The sequence below is a fragment of the Microtus oregoni genome, unplaced genomic scaffold (genome assembly GCF_018167655.1).
Source record: "Microtus oregoni isolate MIOR12 unplaced genomic scaffold, Mior012 000017F_ref0000208, whole genome shotgun sequence".
NCBI lineage: Eukaryota > Metazoa > Chordata > Mammalia > Rodentia > Cricetidae > Microtus > Microtus oregoni.
Window position 1 is genome coordinate 32,358,620 of NW_024543076.1, and position 20,092 is coordinate 32,378,711.

At 41.0% G+C, this 20,092-nt stretch overlaps 1 protein-coding gene across 1 annotated transcript in view; it reads left to right on the plus strand.

The window, feature by feature from the left end:
* The window catches only part of Kcnb2 (potassium voltage-gated channel subfamily B member 2), a 421,745-nt gene that overhangs the window by 11,981 nt on the left and 389,672 nt on the right, over nucleotides 1–20,092 (plus strand). Inside the window, exon 2 of the mRNA XM_041667861.1 lies at nucleotides 17,134–17,801. Within this exon, the coding sequence (XP_041523795.1) occupies nucleotides 17,223–17,801 (579 nt within the window). The 5' untranslated portion in view covers nucleotides 17,134–17,222. The remainder of the gene's footprint in view (nucleotides 1–17,133; nucleotides 17,802–20,092) is intronic.

Genomic DNA, 20,092 nt, shown 5'->3' on the forward strand with positions numbered 1-20,092 from the left:
TACTCTGCTAGGTCACTAGGTTAAACAAACTGAGTCTTTACCTTCATGGTGTTCCTGTCCATCTGAAATCAAGCATCGCCTCCCCAGTCCTCTTTGCATGCTGATTGTAGTGACTCTACTCTAGATCCAGACCAACGATTCTCCCTTGGATTACAAACTGTTTTTGAAAGAAAGGCAAGAAACTGCCTGTGGGTTGTGCTGTGCTAAATCAGGAGAGTTGAGATGCCATGCCAATATATTTTCCAGAGGCGATTTTATCCTCTGCAGAGCTCAGGACTTAGCTGTTATGTGTCCCAGTATACCATCTCCTAATTGAACATTCAAGATAAACCTGCCCCACAAGGAGCGAAGACAGACAGGGAGCAGGGAACATCTGGAGAAAGTGGGGGCAGATGACACATGACATATGACAGTCCACAGAGTCAGAGCTTTCAAAATAGGATAGGATGTCCTGTGGGAGAGGGTGCCAGAGCAGCCAGTGCTTGAGTGTTAGACAGGTGGGATAAAAATGGCCAAGCCGCATGGATGCAGAATGCTGTGATTTGTAGGAACATGAGGTTTAGGAGAAACCTCTCTCTTTAGTGGTTTTTAGGGTTCCACCCAGTTACCTTTATCTGAATAATACCAGTCAGTGGTCTTGTACTAATGAAGGGATTCAGTAGACAGTTTTGTTCCCTGTGCCGTCACCATGTGAGTAACCCGTCTTTCTCAGATTTCCTCTACAATGTACACACAAGGACTCTCGCTTTCCCTACCATTTTAGTTAATTTGGTACTGTGCATTTGTTCATGTCATTCTTAGATTCTTTCGCGTCTCTTTTTCCTTTTCCTAATGCTAAACAACCCCTCCACAACTCGGCACTCAGATCCTCTTTATACTCTTCTTGCCAAGGACGGAGGTGTTCCCAGAATTTAGGAGACACTGGAGTGTGACTGGGGCCTCAGGATCTGTCACTCTTGAGAATGGAGATGGGCAGTAAATAGGAATACAAATCCAGATGAGGCCAAGCTTAGTGTTTCCAGGACCTTTTAGAGGGGAGAACTTACTTCTGCATTAAGAACAGAACTCGGCATCAGTGCTGCAGGGGCAGGTTTGCAGAACTCCATGAGAGGAAGGGACTATTCTCTGTCTGTGCTTTCCAGGACAGTGACCGAAAGCCACATGAGCTGTGGGATACATAAAATGTGACTTCTGACACTGAAAAATGGCACTTAAATCTCATCTACAGTTAAGTAGCAGTGGTGGCCAGTGGCCATGCTGGAAAGTGCAGGTCTAGACTCTTATTAGCATGAATTAATTTAGGAAACCTGAGTTTCAGAAGCAGTAGTATTTACTAACAATATTGGCCATCATTTACTGTATGTAAACATATCAGCCATTTCCGGTACCCAGTGCCTGCTTTAGCTCAGATGATCTCCCAGGTACTTCCTTGTTTCTAACCACAAGAATCCCTGTTTGGGTGTCATTTCCTGCTTCTGTGATATGCACAAAATATAGACACAAATGCAGAGTGTTATCTTTGTAAGTATCTGAGTCATATGACTCTGTTTTCTCCCACTCATCTGTTCTGACCAGGACTGTGTGTGTTGGTATTGGGGGGAAGGACTGGGCAGCAGGTACCCTCTCCTCCTCTCCTCTGTTCACACTTCCTAAGTTCTAAAGTCACACAACTACATAACTGGGTCTTTAGCAGGTTTCCTTTCTTTTTCTTATTGATTTCTTTTCTCCTGTGCTTATTTATAAAACATGTTTGCCGGTTTAAATCAGTGGCAAGGTGCAGATCAGTAACAACAAACGCAAAACTATTTGGCTCATTTACACACACACACACACACACACACACACACACACACACACACGTTCTGAAACAATGACAGCATTTAGCTGCCAACTAATGCAGTTTGGAGTTTTGTAAAATTTAGTAGTCTCAAAATGAATTCTATGAATCATGTAAGGTATAGCATCACACTGAGCTAAATTTTTCCCACCTCTCTGACTCTGTCTCTGTCTCTCTCTCTCTTACACACACACACACACACACACACACACACACACACACACACACATTTCGATTCTTTAAAATCACCTGCTTGTCAGACTCTTGAGTTCTTTGCCCTACTCCTCCCATGTAAACAACACTCTAGTGACATGGTCCTTGAAGAGGAATGTGGTGTTCAGAAGTGGACATCATGAGCTGGGATGGCAAAGTAACGTTAAGAAGGAAAAGCCTATCCTGATCCCTTCATCCTCAGTCTGAAAGGCTCAGGAAAAAATGTGGGTCCAGGGGCTTTCATGCTGAATGTCTCCAGTTCATAGAATCATGATTATTAATCAGAAAGTTATTAAATATTAATTGACTTTTAAGACAAATGTCTTATTAAATTTGGAATCCTAGCTTTTTCTAAGTCCAAGGAGAGCATTTTCATTAAGCTTTACGGAACGAATGCTCAGAGGAAGCTAAGAAGCTGGTAAAAATCTATTTCTTAAGCTCACCTCTGCCTCGAGTCAGGCCCAACAAAACACTAGGCTTTCTGCATAATAAATGCAGTTTGCAATCCTAGGATGCAGCTACTGTACAGATCTATATTAACAGCTTTTATTGTTTTTTTTTGTTTATTTGTTTGGTTGTTTTTTTAATCTAAGGAGTTATTTCATTGCTAGAAGTTTATAATGTTAAGACTACTGTACAGTTCTATATTGAGAGCTTTTATTGTTTTTTTGTTTATTTGTTTGGTTGTTTTTTAATCTAAGGAGTTATTTTGTTGCTAGAAGTTTATAATTTTAAGAATATACTACGATATAGGCAGTAGATACTCAATAAGTATTTGTTAAAGAAATTAACAAATTCATAAAACCTCAGAGAATTTAAAAACCAAATAGCACCTAAAGCCGTACCTGCCATAAAAAGAGATAATATTCTAGTGGGTACCTGAGATTTTATCACTTTCTTCCTTTGTAGCAGTGTGTTTGAATCAAGGGGAAGGCGTCAAGACAACTCCAGTGTAATAATCAGTCCACAGTATCATCTGCACCTTGAAACACGTGCTAGAAGCACAAACCAGAACTGCAGTGCTCTGTGCCGTGCTGCTGTTGGCTTCCTGAAAGCAAGGGCTACTTTGCTTAGTTTGCTTCCTTTGAACTTGATGAGCAGGGACAGCTGAATGACACATTGCTTCGGATGAAAGAATGCAAAAGAGAAGGGCATGATGGATCTAAATCAGCATTTCATTTATGTTTCATGTTTTTTCCCAGTCTGATTATTACTGAAGTGTTAGAAATGCTAGAAGCATGTTGAAGCCAGAATCTCAGTAATTAGGTTCGGCTCACCGGCGTTGGTAGGTTTGGCTACGTATGAAGTAGTCACATTATTCTTGTTTTGTACTTTTTCTACCTCTCTGCTTTTATTTTTTATTTTTTTATTTTTTGTGAACTCAGACCTTGCAAGGTCTAAGTGAAGGAGGTAGGTTCTGGTCCTCGTTCGGAAGACTCTTAGGCAGATGACATCAGTCCACTGATGCTATTTCTCTTCCAAATCCTTTGACTTTCTGAAAGCAATAACATTAAAAAAACAATTTTTGGGGCTATGTCTTGACTGTAAGAATTGAATATTAAGACCGAGGCTAGAGTGGGTAAACACCTTATTAACCAGGCATGAAACTGCGGAGTTGAGACAGGCAAGAAATACATGGGGCTCTCTGGCCAATCAGTCTTGCTGAAATAGCAAGCTCTGGGATCAATAAGAGACCTTATCTCAAAAAAACACTATGCCAAGTTCCATCACCCATTTTATTCATCAGATGTATTTTATAATGCTCTTTGGATATTAAAAAATTATTCCTCAAATATAATCTTACACTTAAAGGACAAAGATATGCTTACTCTGAGGAAGCTATGGTGTTGACAAGTTTCCAAAAAGGATTCTAGAAATAGTTTAAGTTGGGTCAGCACACTGGAATAATTTTATTAAAATTCGAAGATATGAGGTGGAGCGTAAGACAAAATATAGCTGATATCAATCTCTGGACTATGCACAGACTCATAAGCAGACATGCATGCACAGACATGCTCACAAAAACATACACATGCATGGGCACACACACACAGACAGACACACACAGAGACACACAGAGACATGCCCACCACACACACACAGACAGACACACATTGAGAAATGCCCACCACACACACACACATACACACAGAGAGACATGCCCACCACACACACACACACAGAGGAATATATGCATATGTATATAGCACAAGCACAGATGCACCTGGAGGGGCATGTATACACACATCTAACAACACACACATACACACACACACACACACACACACACACTAATGATAGCATTGCTCCTAAAAGATGTATGCTAACTTATGTTTAGTGTAAAAGTTTTCAAGTTGCGTGAACTGTTGCCAATATTACCACCTCTATCTAAAAGAAAATGTGATGTAATCGATATCATTTGATGTCATCTAGGTCAAAGGGGAGGTCTGATAGGTATACTATAAGTAGGTATGAATCTGTCCTTTTCTGTATCATGCAAGGAGAATTGCTTCATATGGATCTCATCACCACCTTTATTTATGGTTCTGGGGTATCCAGAGTCCTACCATTCATGGAAATCCTCAGTGTCCTTTAAAGTTAGAAGTGTGAACTCTGGATTGGGATAGTGCTGGGGGTGGAAAAGTCTTGGAGCCAACACTTAAACACTTGTGTCATTTTGGATAAGAAGTTTGCCTTTCTGAACTTCAGTCAGTCTGTGAATAAGCCATCCTAATCGTCCCAACGTGGGTTAAAAGTAAAGAAAGAAAGCTTACTATCAGAATCAAATGGAGTAAGCACTGTGCTTGCACAGAATGACCACTTAATATCTGGTAGATGATGACGATGACAGTTATTAGCGAAGTTCACAAATCAAATGAGATCATAACTTGGGCTCAGTTTCAGACGCAGCTCCAAGAATATCCTGCCTTCTAGGAAATGTAAATCTTCCTTATGGACATTAAGATCATAAGCTGAAATCAAATCCAAATTAAGAGTCTGAATCTCATTGCCATAGTTATTTTACACTCTCATGCTCGTGCGTGGTGAGCCTCACTGCATGAGATGCACTGAGGGGACAAAGCATACTTTGAATCTAGAATACCAGAAAGAGGGGACCGCAGCATCATATTGAATAAGAATCGCGAGCAGGAAGAGCACCCCTGACCCACTCTCATTGCATCCTCCTTTATTTCTGAAGATTTTCCCCTGGGTGAAAAGCAACAACTCCCCGTTTTACTGTTCTTGCCATAATTTTTATGATTTTTTTCTACACTGTTTTTGAAATTATTTATTTCAAGACTGTATCATCTGGTACCAATCACATGAACTCAGGGCTTCAATCAGTCCATCTGTGGTCCCTAATTTTCACATTTTTATTTTAGAAACTGTTGATGGAAATTGATGAGTTCATTTTCTAATTTTCAAATGCCTTCATATTTTCTTATCAGATTGTGCTAAATGTTATTATTGCCAGTACTAAACAACCCAGGGTTCATAGATGCTAGTAGGTCATTTTGTCCATCTGCTTCGATTCTTTCCACTATTTGCCACTTTTGTAGGACCTTAGCTTTTTGTACAACTGACATATGTAGTAGATTAAGAGAGGGGGCAAGACAAGGAAATATTTAAAGACTGCATATACAGATGGATGCTTAAAAATGATGCTTAATGATCTGCACTGATGATGAAAATAGATGGAAAACATTATTCACAAGGGATATAGAGTCAGTAGTGTTTATAATTCAGGGACCCGTTTCCTTTACTAACTAGTAATGATTTAAAAAATAAAAAAATAAAATCAAGCAGACATGTACTTATGATGAGTTCTGATGTTTAAATATTGTTTATTAATATGACTTCCATTCTGTAGCAGAGTCTAGATCACATCATCTTTCAGTCAGAAAGATAGAAAGGAAGGATGGCTGGAAGGCAGACTAGAGAGTGGTCAGATGAAGGGAAGAGAAGAGAGGAAGGAGAGAGGGGGAAAGGAGGTAAGATGGAGAGGGAGAAAGGAGAAGAAAGAAGAAAAATGAAAGTAAAGGAGAAAGGAATGGAGGGGAGGAAGGAAGGAAGGAGAGAAGGAAGGAAGGAGAAAAGGAAGGAAGGAAGAAAAGAAAGAAGAAAAAAGACAGAATTCTTCATGATTCTGACTTTGCTGTTCCCCTGAGTGAGTGTGGAGGCAAAATACCAGTTCCTGTTTTGCCTGTTTTTGTTATTGTTTTGTTTTGATGTATCATGCCTCTCTATTTTCACTAGAGTCTAAGAGCTCCAGATGTCACCAATGGCTTTGAGCAGAGGAGTTTCTCTAAAATGTTTACTGAACAAATTAAGAAGAAAGAACTCTGGATTATCTACAGAATTATATAAGAAAAGCATCATAATAGATAAAACAAAATGATGAGTCGCAGTGGCAAGGGCTGTTGCTTCTCTCTGGAAGAGATACTTGATTTAATCGTGAATAACAAGTAGGGGTTTGCCAGAAAGAGAATGTGGAAAAAAAGCATTTCATACAGAAAGCCATACTGGATTGGAGAAATAGCAGATAATATGAGGTCTTTGGAATGAAAGAAAATGATTTATAAATAAATAAAAATTTGATATCGTAACCACTGTTGCTACAGGCTCAAAGTACCTAGTTCTAAGAAGTCTTAAAATATGAGAATTATTGCATAGTTAAGGAAGTCAGAGGAACCTGAAATATCAGCTGTAAGTTGATGTCTAGAGATAAAGATGGGGGGGGGGAGATGCACAAATTTTTGTGGCAGAGAGAGAGAATAGCATGTAAACATGAATGAAAGAAGATTCTGGGACTTAGAGAGAGATTGGCAGGTGGGATGCTGTGAGAGAAGTGCAGAGATAAAGCATTCAGGTGTCATGGACTTTGTATCTCAGTGTCTTCATTCTGAGAGCTTGGAAACCTTAGAAGCACCTTTGACAAGAAAGGACTCTGAGTTGCTGCTAGCTAGGTCTACAGTAAACAGAACCACTTGGAGGGATCTGGAGAAGACGAAGGTTGTCACCATAGAGACTGGACTGGAAAGACAGAGGGAATAAAAGTGCCTGGAAGGTTCACCTTTCTCCATTGACTGCAATGATTGCCCTTTCTTTTTTTTTTTTTTTATTTTTTATTGAAAAAAAATTTCTGCCTCCTCCCAGCCTCCCATTTCCCTCCCCCTCCTCCCATCCCTCCCCCCATACCCCCTCTCCTCTCCCCCTCCCTCTCCATTCCGAAGAGCAGTCAGGGTTCCCTGCCCTGTGGACAGTCCAAGGTCCTCCCCCCTCCATCCAGGTCTAGGAAGGTGAACATCCAAACTGGCTAGGCTCCCACAAAGCCAGAACATGAAGTAGGATCAAAACCCCGTGCCATTGTCCTTGGCTTCTCATCAGCCCTCATTGTCCTCCATGTTCAAAGAGTCCGGTTTTATCCCATGCTTTTTCAGTCACAGTCCAGCTGGCCTTGGTGAGCTCCCAATAGATCAGCCCACTGTCTCAGTGGGTGGGTGTACCTCTCATGGTCCTGACTTCCTTGCTCATGTTCTCCCTCCTTCTGCTCCTCATTGGGACCTTGGGAGCTCAGTCCGGTGCTCCAGTGTGGGTCTCTGTCTCTATCTCCATCCATCGCCAGATGAAGGTTCTATGGTGATATGCAAGATATTCATCAGTATGGCGATAGGATAGGGTCATTTCAGGTTCCCTATCCTCAGCTGCCCAAGGAACTAACTGGGGACATCTCCCTGGACACCTGTGAGCCCCTCTAGAGTCAAGTCTCTTGCCAACCCTAAGATATATGCTTCCCTGCTCCCCTATCCAACCTTCCTTTATCCCAACCATCCTGTTTCCCCAAGTTCCCCCCCTCCTCCCCTTCTCACTTTTCTCTCCCCATCTCCCCTTACCCCCATCCCACCCCATCCCCAAGATCCCAATTTTTTGCCCGGCAATCTTGTCTATTTCCCATGGCATTGAAGAAGGAAATTGATTGCCCTTTCTTTAAATGAACAATATATAAGAGGCAACTTGAGCTTGCTTGACTCGCTATTTTGGCATGAGAGTTGTTCTTTAAAACGCTCACTAATAAGTGAGAATCCAAGGGTAATGGGGCAGCAGTGATGGAAAGAGGCTTGTCTCAGCATTGACAGGTCTGGGTTCTAGATCAAGCTAAACAGAGACTAGGTGATGTCAACTTAATCACGTGACCTCATTGGAGCCAAGGGTTAAAAGTTATAAATATGAAAAATGGGCCATATAGAAGCTCTCTTCTGCCATGTGCTTTGTTCTAGTCCCCACACATAGACATCTGTATTAAAGCATGTTGTAATATTTATGTTTAGAGGTATAGAGAGAAGGTTTTATGATGAAGAGCACTTACTATCCTTATAAGGACTTGAATTCAGTTCCCAGCATCCATGTAAGGTGACTCACAACACTGCAGTTTAAGCCCCAGGGATCTGGCACCCTCTGGCCTCCAAGAGCATACACACACACACACACACACACACACACACACACAATCAGAAATAGATTCTCCTGTAGAGTCCAATCTTTAGTAGTTGAGCCTTAAGAAAGCTATATTATCTATCAGGTGCTGAGCTCTGGAAAATAAGGATAAAAACATAATTTGAAAATTTATGTCTACTATTAGGCCTAACTGAGATATATCACTTGTGCAAAAAGTATATTCCTGAATGTTTGAGACTCATTATGTGGATTAAAACTAATATTATTAGAAAGGGCCTAACAATATTTTCACATTCTACCCAAATTTCATAAATTTGGTTTCAAAGAGCCTAAATTTACTTTATGCCAAACATCCAAATGGAGTAGGAAATGCAAGCCAGTCATCCAAGGAATTGACTTGACAATCCAGACAGAACCCCAGCTAGTAACTGTAGTCTTCAAGAGATTAATGTGGCCCTTTGCTTGCTATTCCTTCAGTGCTAAGAACTTTTCTGTTGATTGCTTTCTGGATTTCTTTGTTTTTCCCCTTTGTGATTCTGGGAAGACTTTTGTAAAAAGAGATACTTGAAATAATACACCTCAACTCCCAACATAAAGGCACCTCTCCATTATAAGGTCAAACTCTCTACAAGGTCACACTCTTCATCGTAGTATTAAACGTCCTGCTTGAATGCTCAGATGCTACTGTAAAAGTTGAACTTTGTGTTTATCAACAATTAATGGGAAAAAGCATGAATATGAAAGAGAGCAAGGAGATGTATATGGTAGGGTTTGGAGGGAGGAAAGGAAAAAGAGAAATCATATAATTATTCTATAATCTCAAGAAATAAAAGGAATATATTTAAAGAAACATTAAAAAGACCATTGTTCTAAATATAAGTCTAGAACCTTTATGCTCTAATTATAGCAAACACATGCATACATGGTCTAATTCTTTAGATGATTTTGTATTCTAGTGAAGAAAAGGGTGTCTAAATGAAATAATTTATTTATAGATATGGGGACGTCTGTGTTATTGAAAAATACTCATATTACAACTTCTTTAATACCTTTCCCCCCTTCTGACTGCAGCACAACGCATCCTGTGACCACAAAAGGCCAAGCTTTGGGGATCCATTTGAGTGCATCTAAAAAAAGCATCATATCACTTATAGCAAGGGGGAAAAGGTCTAGGTTTTTTTTTTTCTTTTTTGTTTTTAACAAAAGAGTAAATAGTTGTGCTAAAACTGAGGGTCACAGAAACATGAGTGGCCATTGATTACAGAAGAGAGGTGGCCCCCTGGACTCAGCAAACAACATCACCCCAGTCCTTCCTGGAGTCTGGCATGTTGAAGCCAGGGACAGTTTGAAAATGCAGCAGTCTTTCTAAGCTCCAAAGTAATCCTGGTTTGCTCAGGGTTTTTGTTTGTTTGTTTTGTTTTTGTTTTTGTTTTCAGAATCCTGGAGAGGTTCCAGGAAGTCTGTTTAGAATATTGTGAGCTAAGAAGTTTGATGGATTTTTTTAAGTTGTTTGTCATTTTAATGTTTTTTTCCCACCTTTTTAAAAGGTGTTTTAAAGCATTTTAGTAGGGAGTGGATTTTTAAAACTGGTATTATTGTCATCTAACAGTTATTTTGTCTTTTCATCCATATATCAACCTCAGAAAATAGTTGTGACTTTCCGAAATAGAAACAGCTCTCCAAAAATCTACTTCTTGAAACATACGTGACTTTTTAAGAAGCAACCACATAGCTAGATATGGGCTGTAAAGACTTAGAGGTCCTCAAGCCATTTGCTGGCAAATACCTGGTCAACATGGACCAGCAGCACAAAACCGAAATGAGACGTCACTGAGACCTTCAGAAACATTTGCTTTTTGTGCTCCCAGAATCACACGTGTGTCTTACCCTGCTTGGTTACACTAAGGATGTGTCAAGAGTATGACATAATGCTAGTATTTTTGAGTCTGCAGAAAAGAAAAAAAAAAGCGAAGCAAAAAAAAGAAAGTCTCCTCCTCAAACCTGGAGCCTGAAGCTGTAATTATGATGCCATGATCAGAAAGTTGTGTTTTGTCAGCTTTGGCCCTGCATGGGTGGCAGCCTAATTCCACACTGCTGGGAGAAGCCTGCAGCTGTGTAACCTCCAGTGTCTGCTCTTGTTGACTGTGGGGGGAGTCGCTTTCTTCTTAGACTAATGAGGGGATGTTGAGTGCCTTTGCACTGGCCGATTGATCAGCTGCAGGCTTCACAGTCAACCCAGTGACGACAAAATGTCACCTGCCAAGAAAGAATATTCACTGCCATTTCATCCATGACATAAGGATATAATCTGTTATGACTGATCATTTTACATATGTACAAATTCTACAGTTACTTAACACCTATAGTTTAAGTATTGAATCATTACATTTGATATTTTACTTATATACGAGTTGAATCATGTGATTAATTTTTCTGGAGTAAAATTATTATGATAGACATAATTTCACATCTAAAATTATATGTGAGAGAACACAGTACTGTATCCATTTGCATTACTAAAATTAAAAACATAAATTTTGCTAACACTCTGGAGTGGTAAGACACAATACCTAACCCGGAGGAAACCGACAGATTCATTGTTAGAAGTGAAATTAATATGGAAGAAAAGACCATAGATTAAAAATGAAATGCCACAGTATAGAAAATTAACCAAACACTAAATAAAATGAGTGAAACTTTTATGATATTCAGAATGCAGTCTTGTCTAAGCCGTGATAAAACATGAAAGGGCTCTTAAAGTGAAATATGCAAACCACCTTCTGCTAGGAAGCTGGAAGTGGAAAGAAGAGTTTTCATTGATTTGGAGGTAGTCTGTGTTTATTCCTGTTTAAGGTAAACACAGGAATTGGGGGGAAGATGGGAAAGGCCACCAAATGACAATGACAGTGACAGGGAAATAGCACGGGCTGTGTCATGGGAAGTCAAAGAATCATAGACTCGTGGATGACCAAACCAAAGCCCACTCAGAAAGGTCAAATGTGAAAGGTCAGCCTGAATGGAAAGAGATGCTGTGGCTCTCTACACCTTTCCTTGGAGAGCACCTTGGGGCAGGCACAGCAGCAGATGCCTGTGGGCCCAGCAGCTTCGGCGGCTGATGGAGGAAGGCTGCTCCACATTAACTTAAGGAGTCTAAGCGATGGTTGGGAAACACAGTGACATCTCGTCAGAAGCAGTGAGAAAGGCTATAGAGTTCTGTCAGGGCTGTGGTACCTCAACGATAAGGTGTGTGTTTTAGTGAGTCCAACTCCCAAGCACTGGGTTCCGCCTCCAGCACCTGAAAAATAGCAACAGCTTGGTTTACATAATTTTGTTTTCTTCCAAAATAAGATCTGATAGTTTCATCTTGGGAGGTCTTTATATTAAAAGAGATACAGAAAAAAAATTGGGGGAAGCAGTGTAAATCTGAAAATAATATTCTCTGTTTTTTTTGTGTGTGTTTGTGATTGTTTTCCCATTGAATTGAATGACATAGTGGACCTGCATGTTAGAAAGACAGGGGATGGAATAGAAGCAAGACATATAATTTGTAGGGCAGTGGAGACAGGCAAGTAGGGAGAGGCACCAGCTGGTAGACACAACGGGCCGGTGTATTCTCCAAAGTTCTCTTGTCGGGGCTGGTACGCTGGAGTGTACCTGAATTATTGGCTTATTCTGAAAACCTTTTTGACTCTCTGAACACTATTCTCATTCTCTAGTTACTCAAGAGCTGATGTCTTTAATCAGGGAGCACACAGAACATTCTGCCAAGGGTGAATGAAGACATTTATCACAGCCACAAGAGCCGCAGTGGACAATGTTCAGTTGGACGGAAGTTGAATCAACAGGGCGTCCTCTGCCCCGGTTGCCCTCTTCTCTTTGAAAAGAGAGGATTGGGTTTCAGCCTGATTTTTATTATGGGATCTGTAATCAACATGGGATTTCTTACAATAGAAAGTTCTTGACCAGTGAAGTAGATATTTTGAAATCTAAGTCTTCTGACCTCTCTCCACTTTTCACTTAGACGCCCTTTGAAAGAAAATTCAGTGTAAGTCATGGGCATGCAAAAGCTTTAAGTAAATGGTGTCGTGCTGGTGATTTGGACACAGCATTTACTCTTAGCAATACCATCACAGGATGGCAGGTCTTTGGACATAGACCTTTGATCATAGATAGGAAATGTTTCTACCAGAGTCATGCTAATGTTCTCTGTCTTTGTCATAAACCTCATATGTGAGGTAATTAATTAAAACACTATTTTAATCAGGAGGCATGGCATTCCAAAAAGAGGAGGTGCATTTTCTGTTCATTTGTCCTTGTGATGGCTGTTCATGGTTGTGAACTTGACATACCTGGGAAGAGAGAGAATCTCAGCTGAACAATATGTCTCCATCAGCTTGACCTATGGCTATGCCTGCACTGTTCTCTTTACTGCTGATTGATGGAGAAGGGTCGACCTCACAGTGGATCATGCCACCCTGGGCATGTGGTCCTGGGTTGTAGAAGGAAGCTAGCTAAGCAGAAGCAGTCAATGAGTCAGGAAGCAGAATTCTTCTGTGGTCTTTGCTTCAGCTCCTACCTCCCGCTTTCTGTTCAAGTTCTTCCATGGTTTTCTTCAGTGACACAGTGTGATGTGGAGGTACAAGCCAAATAAACCCTTCCTTCTCCAGGTTGCTCAGGGTGAGTGCTTTATCACAGTGAAGGAAAAGCAAATAGAACAGTCTCCAAGTTCAAAGCAGTCTTACCTTAGTGCTGATTGTTCATGTGAACTAGTAACAGACTTTGAGTTGTTACGGTAGTAGCAGGGTGACGTCATTCAGTGGAAAAGACATCTGTGCTCACCACTGCAACTGCCCTTTTCCTAATATTTTCATTTAATTTTGTCTGACGTTGATGCTACTGCTCCTTTAAAAATATTTTTAGTTCAATGTCAGTAAGATACAAAATGTGGATGTGAGCATCAGTACCAACACAGTGCATATTACAGAGTGTCTCTTATTTGTAGGTCTAATTTTCAACAGAAAGAAAGAATGAGACCCACAAGTCCAGGCCTTAAAAGGTAAAAGATGGATTAGCATTCATTTAATAAACATGAATGTGTTTTTTCTTATTCATTTTCGTTCAGCAGTTGAAAAACCAAACCCGAGGAAGATCTGTGAATATCCTTATTTTATTTAGATGTGTTTTCTTAGAGTGAAACCTTTATACAAAAGGTCTCATTTACTCATGATGATACCATGCCTTATGGATGAGATATTATTCTTGTCTTCCTAAAGGAAGAATTCAAGCTCAAACAACTTTAGCAATCATTATCATCCCTTTTTATTTTTGTAAAATGGACATTATTTTTGGCCAGACATGAGGGAAGTGTATGTGTGCATGTATCTTTAAAATACTCCTGTATGTCTGAAAAAACTCCCAATTTTTTTGTTGCCCACGTCTAAAATCCTTCTCATATGGTCCATCTACTTTTCCTTCAGAAGGCAAACATATTCATTTTAGAGGATACTTGGCCTCCAGATGGAGAAATAAACTTAACATGCAGATGGAGAATCCTGGGCCTTGCAGAAACTGCTGTGCATCTTACAATAAAGTCTTAGCCCTAAGAACCTCTCAGATCTCAAAGTTCATCACTTCACCTTAGTCTCAGCCACTGACTTGCAAAAGATGGCGCTTTACCTCAAAGAGGGCTCTGTGGGCCAGTTTCTCAAAGCTCTGGGATTTTCTACCAAATCACTCAGAAGATAATAGCCACGAGGATTCTTCTTGCTTCAGATGATAATACAACAAGACCATCAAGGGGAAAAACTATAAATATCGTGTTCTAAACATTAGTGCCCAGTGGAAAAGAGATGTGAAACAAAAGGACACAAATTCGGCATGCAATAACAGATTCTGACCATGCACAGCTTGCACACATAGATGCATTTCAGGCACACAATCCCAATAACGTCATTTATACATTTCCTGACTGTTAGCTGCTTATGGAAAACAAAGAATTGACTCATTATTTTAATAAAGCAAACCACTCCAATGTGTAAGAACAGTACTCAATGACAAGGGCATAAAAATAAAGAAGGGTGGGCTTGTTCTTGGGAGCTTGCAGTACATTACGGAAAGATACTGTTTCAGTAACATGGTGGAAGACAAGAGACACAGTTTCTTGATCCCAGAGGATGTGTGTCATGGAAGATCCTCTGGAGAAGGTAACATCTGGCCCAAGTCTTGAAAAGCAAGCAGTTATTGATCAAAAGCAAATACAAAAGTTGGAGATCCCACCAGGATTTGCTATAAATGAGCCAAGCCCTAAAATCAGTGCTGTGGGCATGATAGGGTTGGTGCAACACAAAAGAAAAGTTCCCTTTATCCACTCACTTTCTGTGTTTTTAGCTAACCATGATCCAACAAGGCCCGAAAATATTACATGGAAATTTATAGAAATTAATAACTCCTTAGTTTTAGATAATGTTTTTTTTCCATTTTTTTATTGAGAAAAGGAGAAAAAAAAACAAGTTTCCACCTCTTCCCAGCCTCCCATTTCCCTCCCCCTCCTCCCACCCTTCTCCCCCTCCTCCCACCCTTCTCCCCATACCCCCACTCCTCTCCCCCTCCCTCTCCAGTCCAAAGAGCAGTCAGGGTTTTCTGCCCTGTGGTAAGTCCTAGGTCCGCCCCTCTCCGTCCATTTCTAGGAAGGTGGACATCCAAACTGGCTAGGCTCCCACAAAGCCAGCACTTTACGTAGGTTCAAAACCCCGTGCCATTGTCCTTGGCTTCTCATCAGCCCTCATTGTTCGCCATGCTTAGAGAGTCCAGTTTTATCCCATGCTTTTTCAGTCACAGTCCAGCTGGCCTTGGTGAGCTCCCAATAGATCAGCTCCACTGTCTCAGTGGGTGGGTGCACTTCTCGTGGTCCCGACTTCTTTGCTCATGTTCTCCCTCCTTCTGCTCCTCATTGGGACCTTGGGAGCTCAGTCCAGTGCTCCAGTGTGGGTCTCTGTCTCTATCTCCATCCATCACCAGATGAAGGTTCTATGATGATATGCAAGATATTCGTCAGTATTGCTATAGGATAGGGTCATTTCAGGTTGCCTATCCTCAGCTGCCCAAGGAACTAACTGGGAACCTTGGCTTGGGCATCTGGGAGCCACTCTAGGTTCAAGTCTCTTGCCGACTCTAAGGTGGCTCCCTTAACTAAGAATTGTGCTTCCGTGCTCCCCTATCCAACCTTCCTTTATCCCAATCCTCCTTTTTCCCCAAGTTCCCCCCATTCTCCCCTTCTCCCTTTTCTCTCCCCATCTCCCCTTACCCCCATCCCACCCCACCCCCAAGATCTCAATTTTCTCCCCGGCCATTTTGTCTACTTCCCATAGCCAAGAGGACAATTATATGTTTTTCCTTTGGTTCACCTTCTTACTTAGCTTCTTTGGGATCACCAATTGTAGACTCCGTGACCCTTGTTTATGGCTAGAAACCAATTATGAGTGAGTACATCCATATTCATCTTTTTGGGTCTGGGTTACCTCACTCAGGATAGTGTTTTCTATTTCCATCCATTTGCATGCAAAATTCGAGAGTACTACGCTGCGGTAAAAAACAATGACTTCTCGAAGTTTTAGATAATGTTAAATATACCATATTATTATAGTTCTTCTATTTTACTATTAGCTATTATTATTTCTCTATTAGTGTATTAAAATTAAAACAGAAAAATGGTATGCGTATATATATATGAAAATTATTTTATGATATAGCTTTCTATATCTAGTTGTCTGTATTATCTATCTAACATCCAGCTATCAACCTATCTACACACATTTCAAGGTTCCTAAAATCCCTAAGTATTTTGCGTTATATTCCCTATAGATAGAAGACGGTTTCCAGACAGTGATTTGGACTAGTAGGGAATGTGGAGAGGATCTTGTATGGCTGACTTGGTTTTACTTCCAATAACAAAGAGCCTTTGAAGGTTTAGGTCAGGGTAATAAGGACAAGTCTGTGTCTTAGTAGATGGTGTTTGTTGCTGTGTTGTGAGAGTGGCTCAGATGACCAACACCAGAGGCTGGGCCAGTTTAATGACTCTTGGAGTGCCACATACAAGGATGGCAAGGAGTTTAGCTCAGGCCCTTGGTGCTGGGACTGGGTAACGGCAGAGAGTGCAAGCAGTTTCTAGGAGTTATAATGTCCAGAGGTCTGTAGTTGCATGAAGATGAGAGGACCAGGTGCTCTCAGACTTTGGTTTCAGTGACTGGAGTAGGTGCGGGCATGAGGAAGGTCATCCACCTGAAACGGATGTTGTGAACAGGACCTGGCGGGGTAGGTTAGCAGCAGAGCTGGCGTCACTGTGCCAGGACTTTATCTTTGGGGCCTTCATCAGCACCTGCACTGCTCTGCAACACCGGTGATGCATTTGGGTCTTGTCAAGCTACAGATGTGGACAAGTGAGCACACAGCTTCCTCTGGGAACCTCATTATGTGGCTTCCCCTCTTATTTCCTACAACCCAGGTTTATACCTGCAGGAGAAAAACAATGACCATTAATGGTATCCGTGACTGTAGCAGCAGAGTGACCCAGCAGGACAGGCAGCGCTGTGGGAGAGCTGTGTATGACTAAATGCCCTTTTTCCCCCCAGCTGTCATGGACACTCCTGCTCCAGAGGAATCCTGCCTCAGCTGACCTCCTCTCTAAGGACCCTGGATCTGTGGTTCTGTCCAGTTCAAAATGGCAGAAAAGGCTCCACCTGGCTTGAACAGGAAGACATCCAGGTCGACACTTTCTCTTCCTCCAGAACCCGTAGACATTATCCGAAGCAAAACATGCTCTCGGAGAGTGAAGATCAATGTGGGGGGCCTTAACCACGAAGTCCTGTGGAGAACTCTGGATAGGCTCCCCAGGACGCGCTTGGGGAAGCTCCGGGACTGTAACACGCACGAGAGCCTCCTGGAGGTTTGCGATGACTACAACCTGAATGAGAATGAGTATTTCTTCGACCGACATCCGGGAGCTTTCACATCGATTCTAAACTTCTACCGGACAGGGAAGCTCCACATGATGGAAGAAATGTGTGCGCTTTCTTTTGGCCAAGAGCTTGATTACTGGGGCATCGATGAGATTTACCTGGAATCCTGCTGCCAAGCCAGGTACCATCAGAAGAAAGAGCAGATGAACGAAGAACTGAGGCGGGAGGCAGAGACCATGCGCGAGCGGGAGGGAGAGGAGTTTGACAACACCTGCTGCCCCGAGAAAAGGAAGAAACTTTGGGACTTGCTGGAGAAACCGAATTCATCGGTGGCTGCAAAGGTATGAAAAACACGGCCTTGGGTCGCATTTTTCTTGGGTCATAAAAGGTGTAGCTCTCACATTCCACTGAGTATCGTTTTCTTCATTGCTTTAGTAAGATGGAACAAACTGGCCACACAGATAAAGGAAAAGTCTTTCCAGCATCATATGTAGGCAGATATAATCATTTTTTTCTGTGGGATGTCAGAAAATGGTATTGTTGTCTGTAGGGACAGACCTGGACCAGATGGTAGCGTTCTGAGTTCCCTGGTGTACCACGTGGTGTGGTGGTTTGGAAGTGCAGGAAGAAGTACTGAGAGCCCCAGTCACAGAGTCCTGTAGACCTGGGCATGCGCTTTATCTTGGGTCAAGAAGGAGCTGTTATTAGAAGTAGCAAAAGACCTGGCCTAGTTCAGCGGAAGATCAGGCAAAGAGAAGACAGAATGGCCCAGAGGACTTAGGGAGCGGATACAGGGGAAAGGAACCGTTTTGAGAACTGTGTAACACCCAGCCCAGAGTCAACAATGTACCCGTTGCCCTGTCCTTTGCGGTCTTCTCTAATAGGCATGGTTTTAACTATTGATGATACATGCTTCCCGGTTATAAAACTGGGATATTGTCATGTCTCAGAGTTTATAAAGTGTTTGATTACAATTAAGACGGATTCATGTTTTTCATTGTGCCTGCATATATAGTCAAATCTGAATTAGTTTCTGTCACCAGTTTTTGTGTTTGGTTATAATACATGATTCTGTTTGTCTAATTTTATCTAGAGCTTCGAAAGCGAGTGGAAGTCAATTTCCATGCCATGTATTCAATTCTATATTGCAGCGTGAATGAGACAGGAAACAAGGAGCTGTCTTTAGCTGCAGGAGCATAAACAACATCCATGATTTTTTTCTGATAGACGACATGGAGGGGGTAGAGAGAAAAAATGCCATCATATGAGTTTATTATGTTACTCTTTTATTTTCAGATTTCTTCTCTATATAAACACAAATGATTATACAAATAAAATAGACATATGAGCCCTTTGACCAGAAATGCACATTCTACAGGATCATCTGCAGCTTAAATAATGAAAGTAGCTTATACAAATGAGAAGAACATCGTTTCTCACAGTGTTTGGTTTGTCTGGGTTAGTTTCTGATAGACTTCCAAAAGCATTTTTTCTTTCTGGGCAGTATGTGCACTTTAAATTTTTTAAAAAAGTCTTTTCTTTATACACAATGAGGAAATGTATCTTTGTGGCAGATAGATGATCTTGCTAGCTTCTTCTTCCCTTTTCTTCAGTGACGAAACCTTGGGCTGCTCTTACTTGTCCTGTATGTAGGAGATCGATGTGTCCGCCATGTGGGGTTTTGTAGGAAGGTTCTTGCTTTCTTCCACGCTGAGTGTTCAGTTACTTATTTGAGTTCCCGCCGAAAATATGGGACCGACTTTGAAAGTGAATGAAACAAACTCTAGATTTAAGTTAGTATTGTCAAATTTAAAAGTTAACATTTTAAGAAGACTTTCAGCAACAGAGGGATGAATTATGTTTACTAAAAGTTTGAGAAGGAATTTAACCAATTGTGTAAAATTAAGCAGGTAAATCAAGAAGATTTGAAGTTAATATGATAGATTTGATCATAACATTATTTATATGTAGCTAAAGTAGAGTGATAGAGATGGAAATATTTCAAATATATATTCTTGCCTTCTGGAAAAAGGTAGTGCTAGAACAAGGTCAGTAACATGTTTTCCATACAAGGGTGGATATTTGACTTCCAATGTTTAGAAGCAGTAGCCATTTGTTGATCTCTAGGAAGATAATGGATTATTGTAAGACACCATTATTACCCTATATGTTAATGATTATTTAAGCTTGCTTTGTATAGATATAGGCTTATAACAAGACATAAAAGCTATGCACGCTGGCCTTCAAATTTTTACGCTGTTATAAATAGTACACTTGTCTCCACATTATTAATAAGAAAGCGATTTTGCTACCTTAAGGACAGTCATAAAGCATTTGCGTTTATTTCAATGTCCTCATTTCTCTCTGTTTCAGTGGTGAAATATTATGGAAATGTTTATATCTGATTCTATGGTAGTTTAATGAAACTGATCCTCTTTTGTCTGAGCTTTGAAGCTTTTAAAACAAGCTCCACCTGATGCTCAGTGCAAACTTATGTCTTCTTCCACATGCTTGAAAAGCAATAATGCTTGTTCTTTTCTAGAGCTGGTTGGGGGATGAGAGGGCATTTGTGTGGGATGGCTTTTTCGTAACTTAGGAATAGGTAGTTGCATTACATCTGCAGTGGGATGGC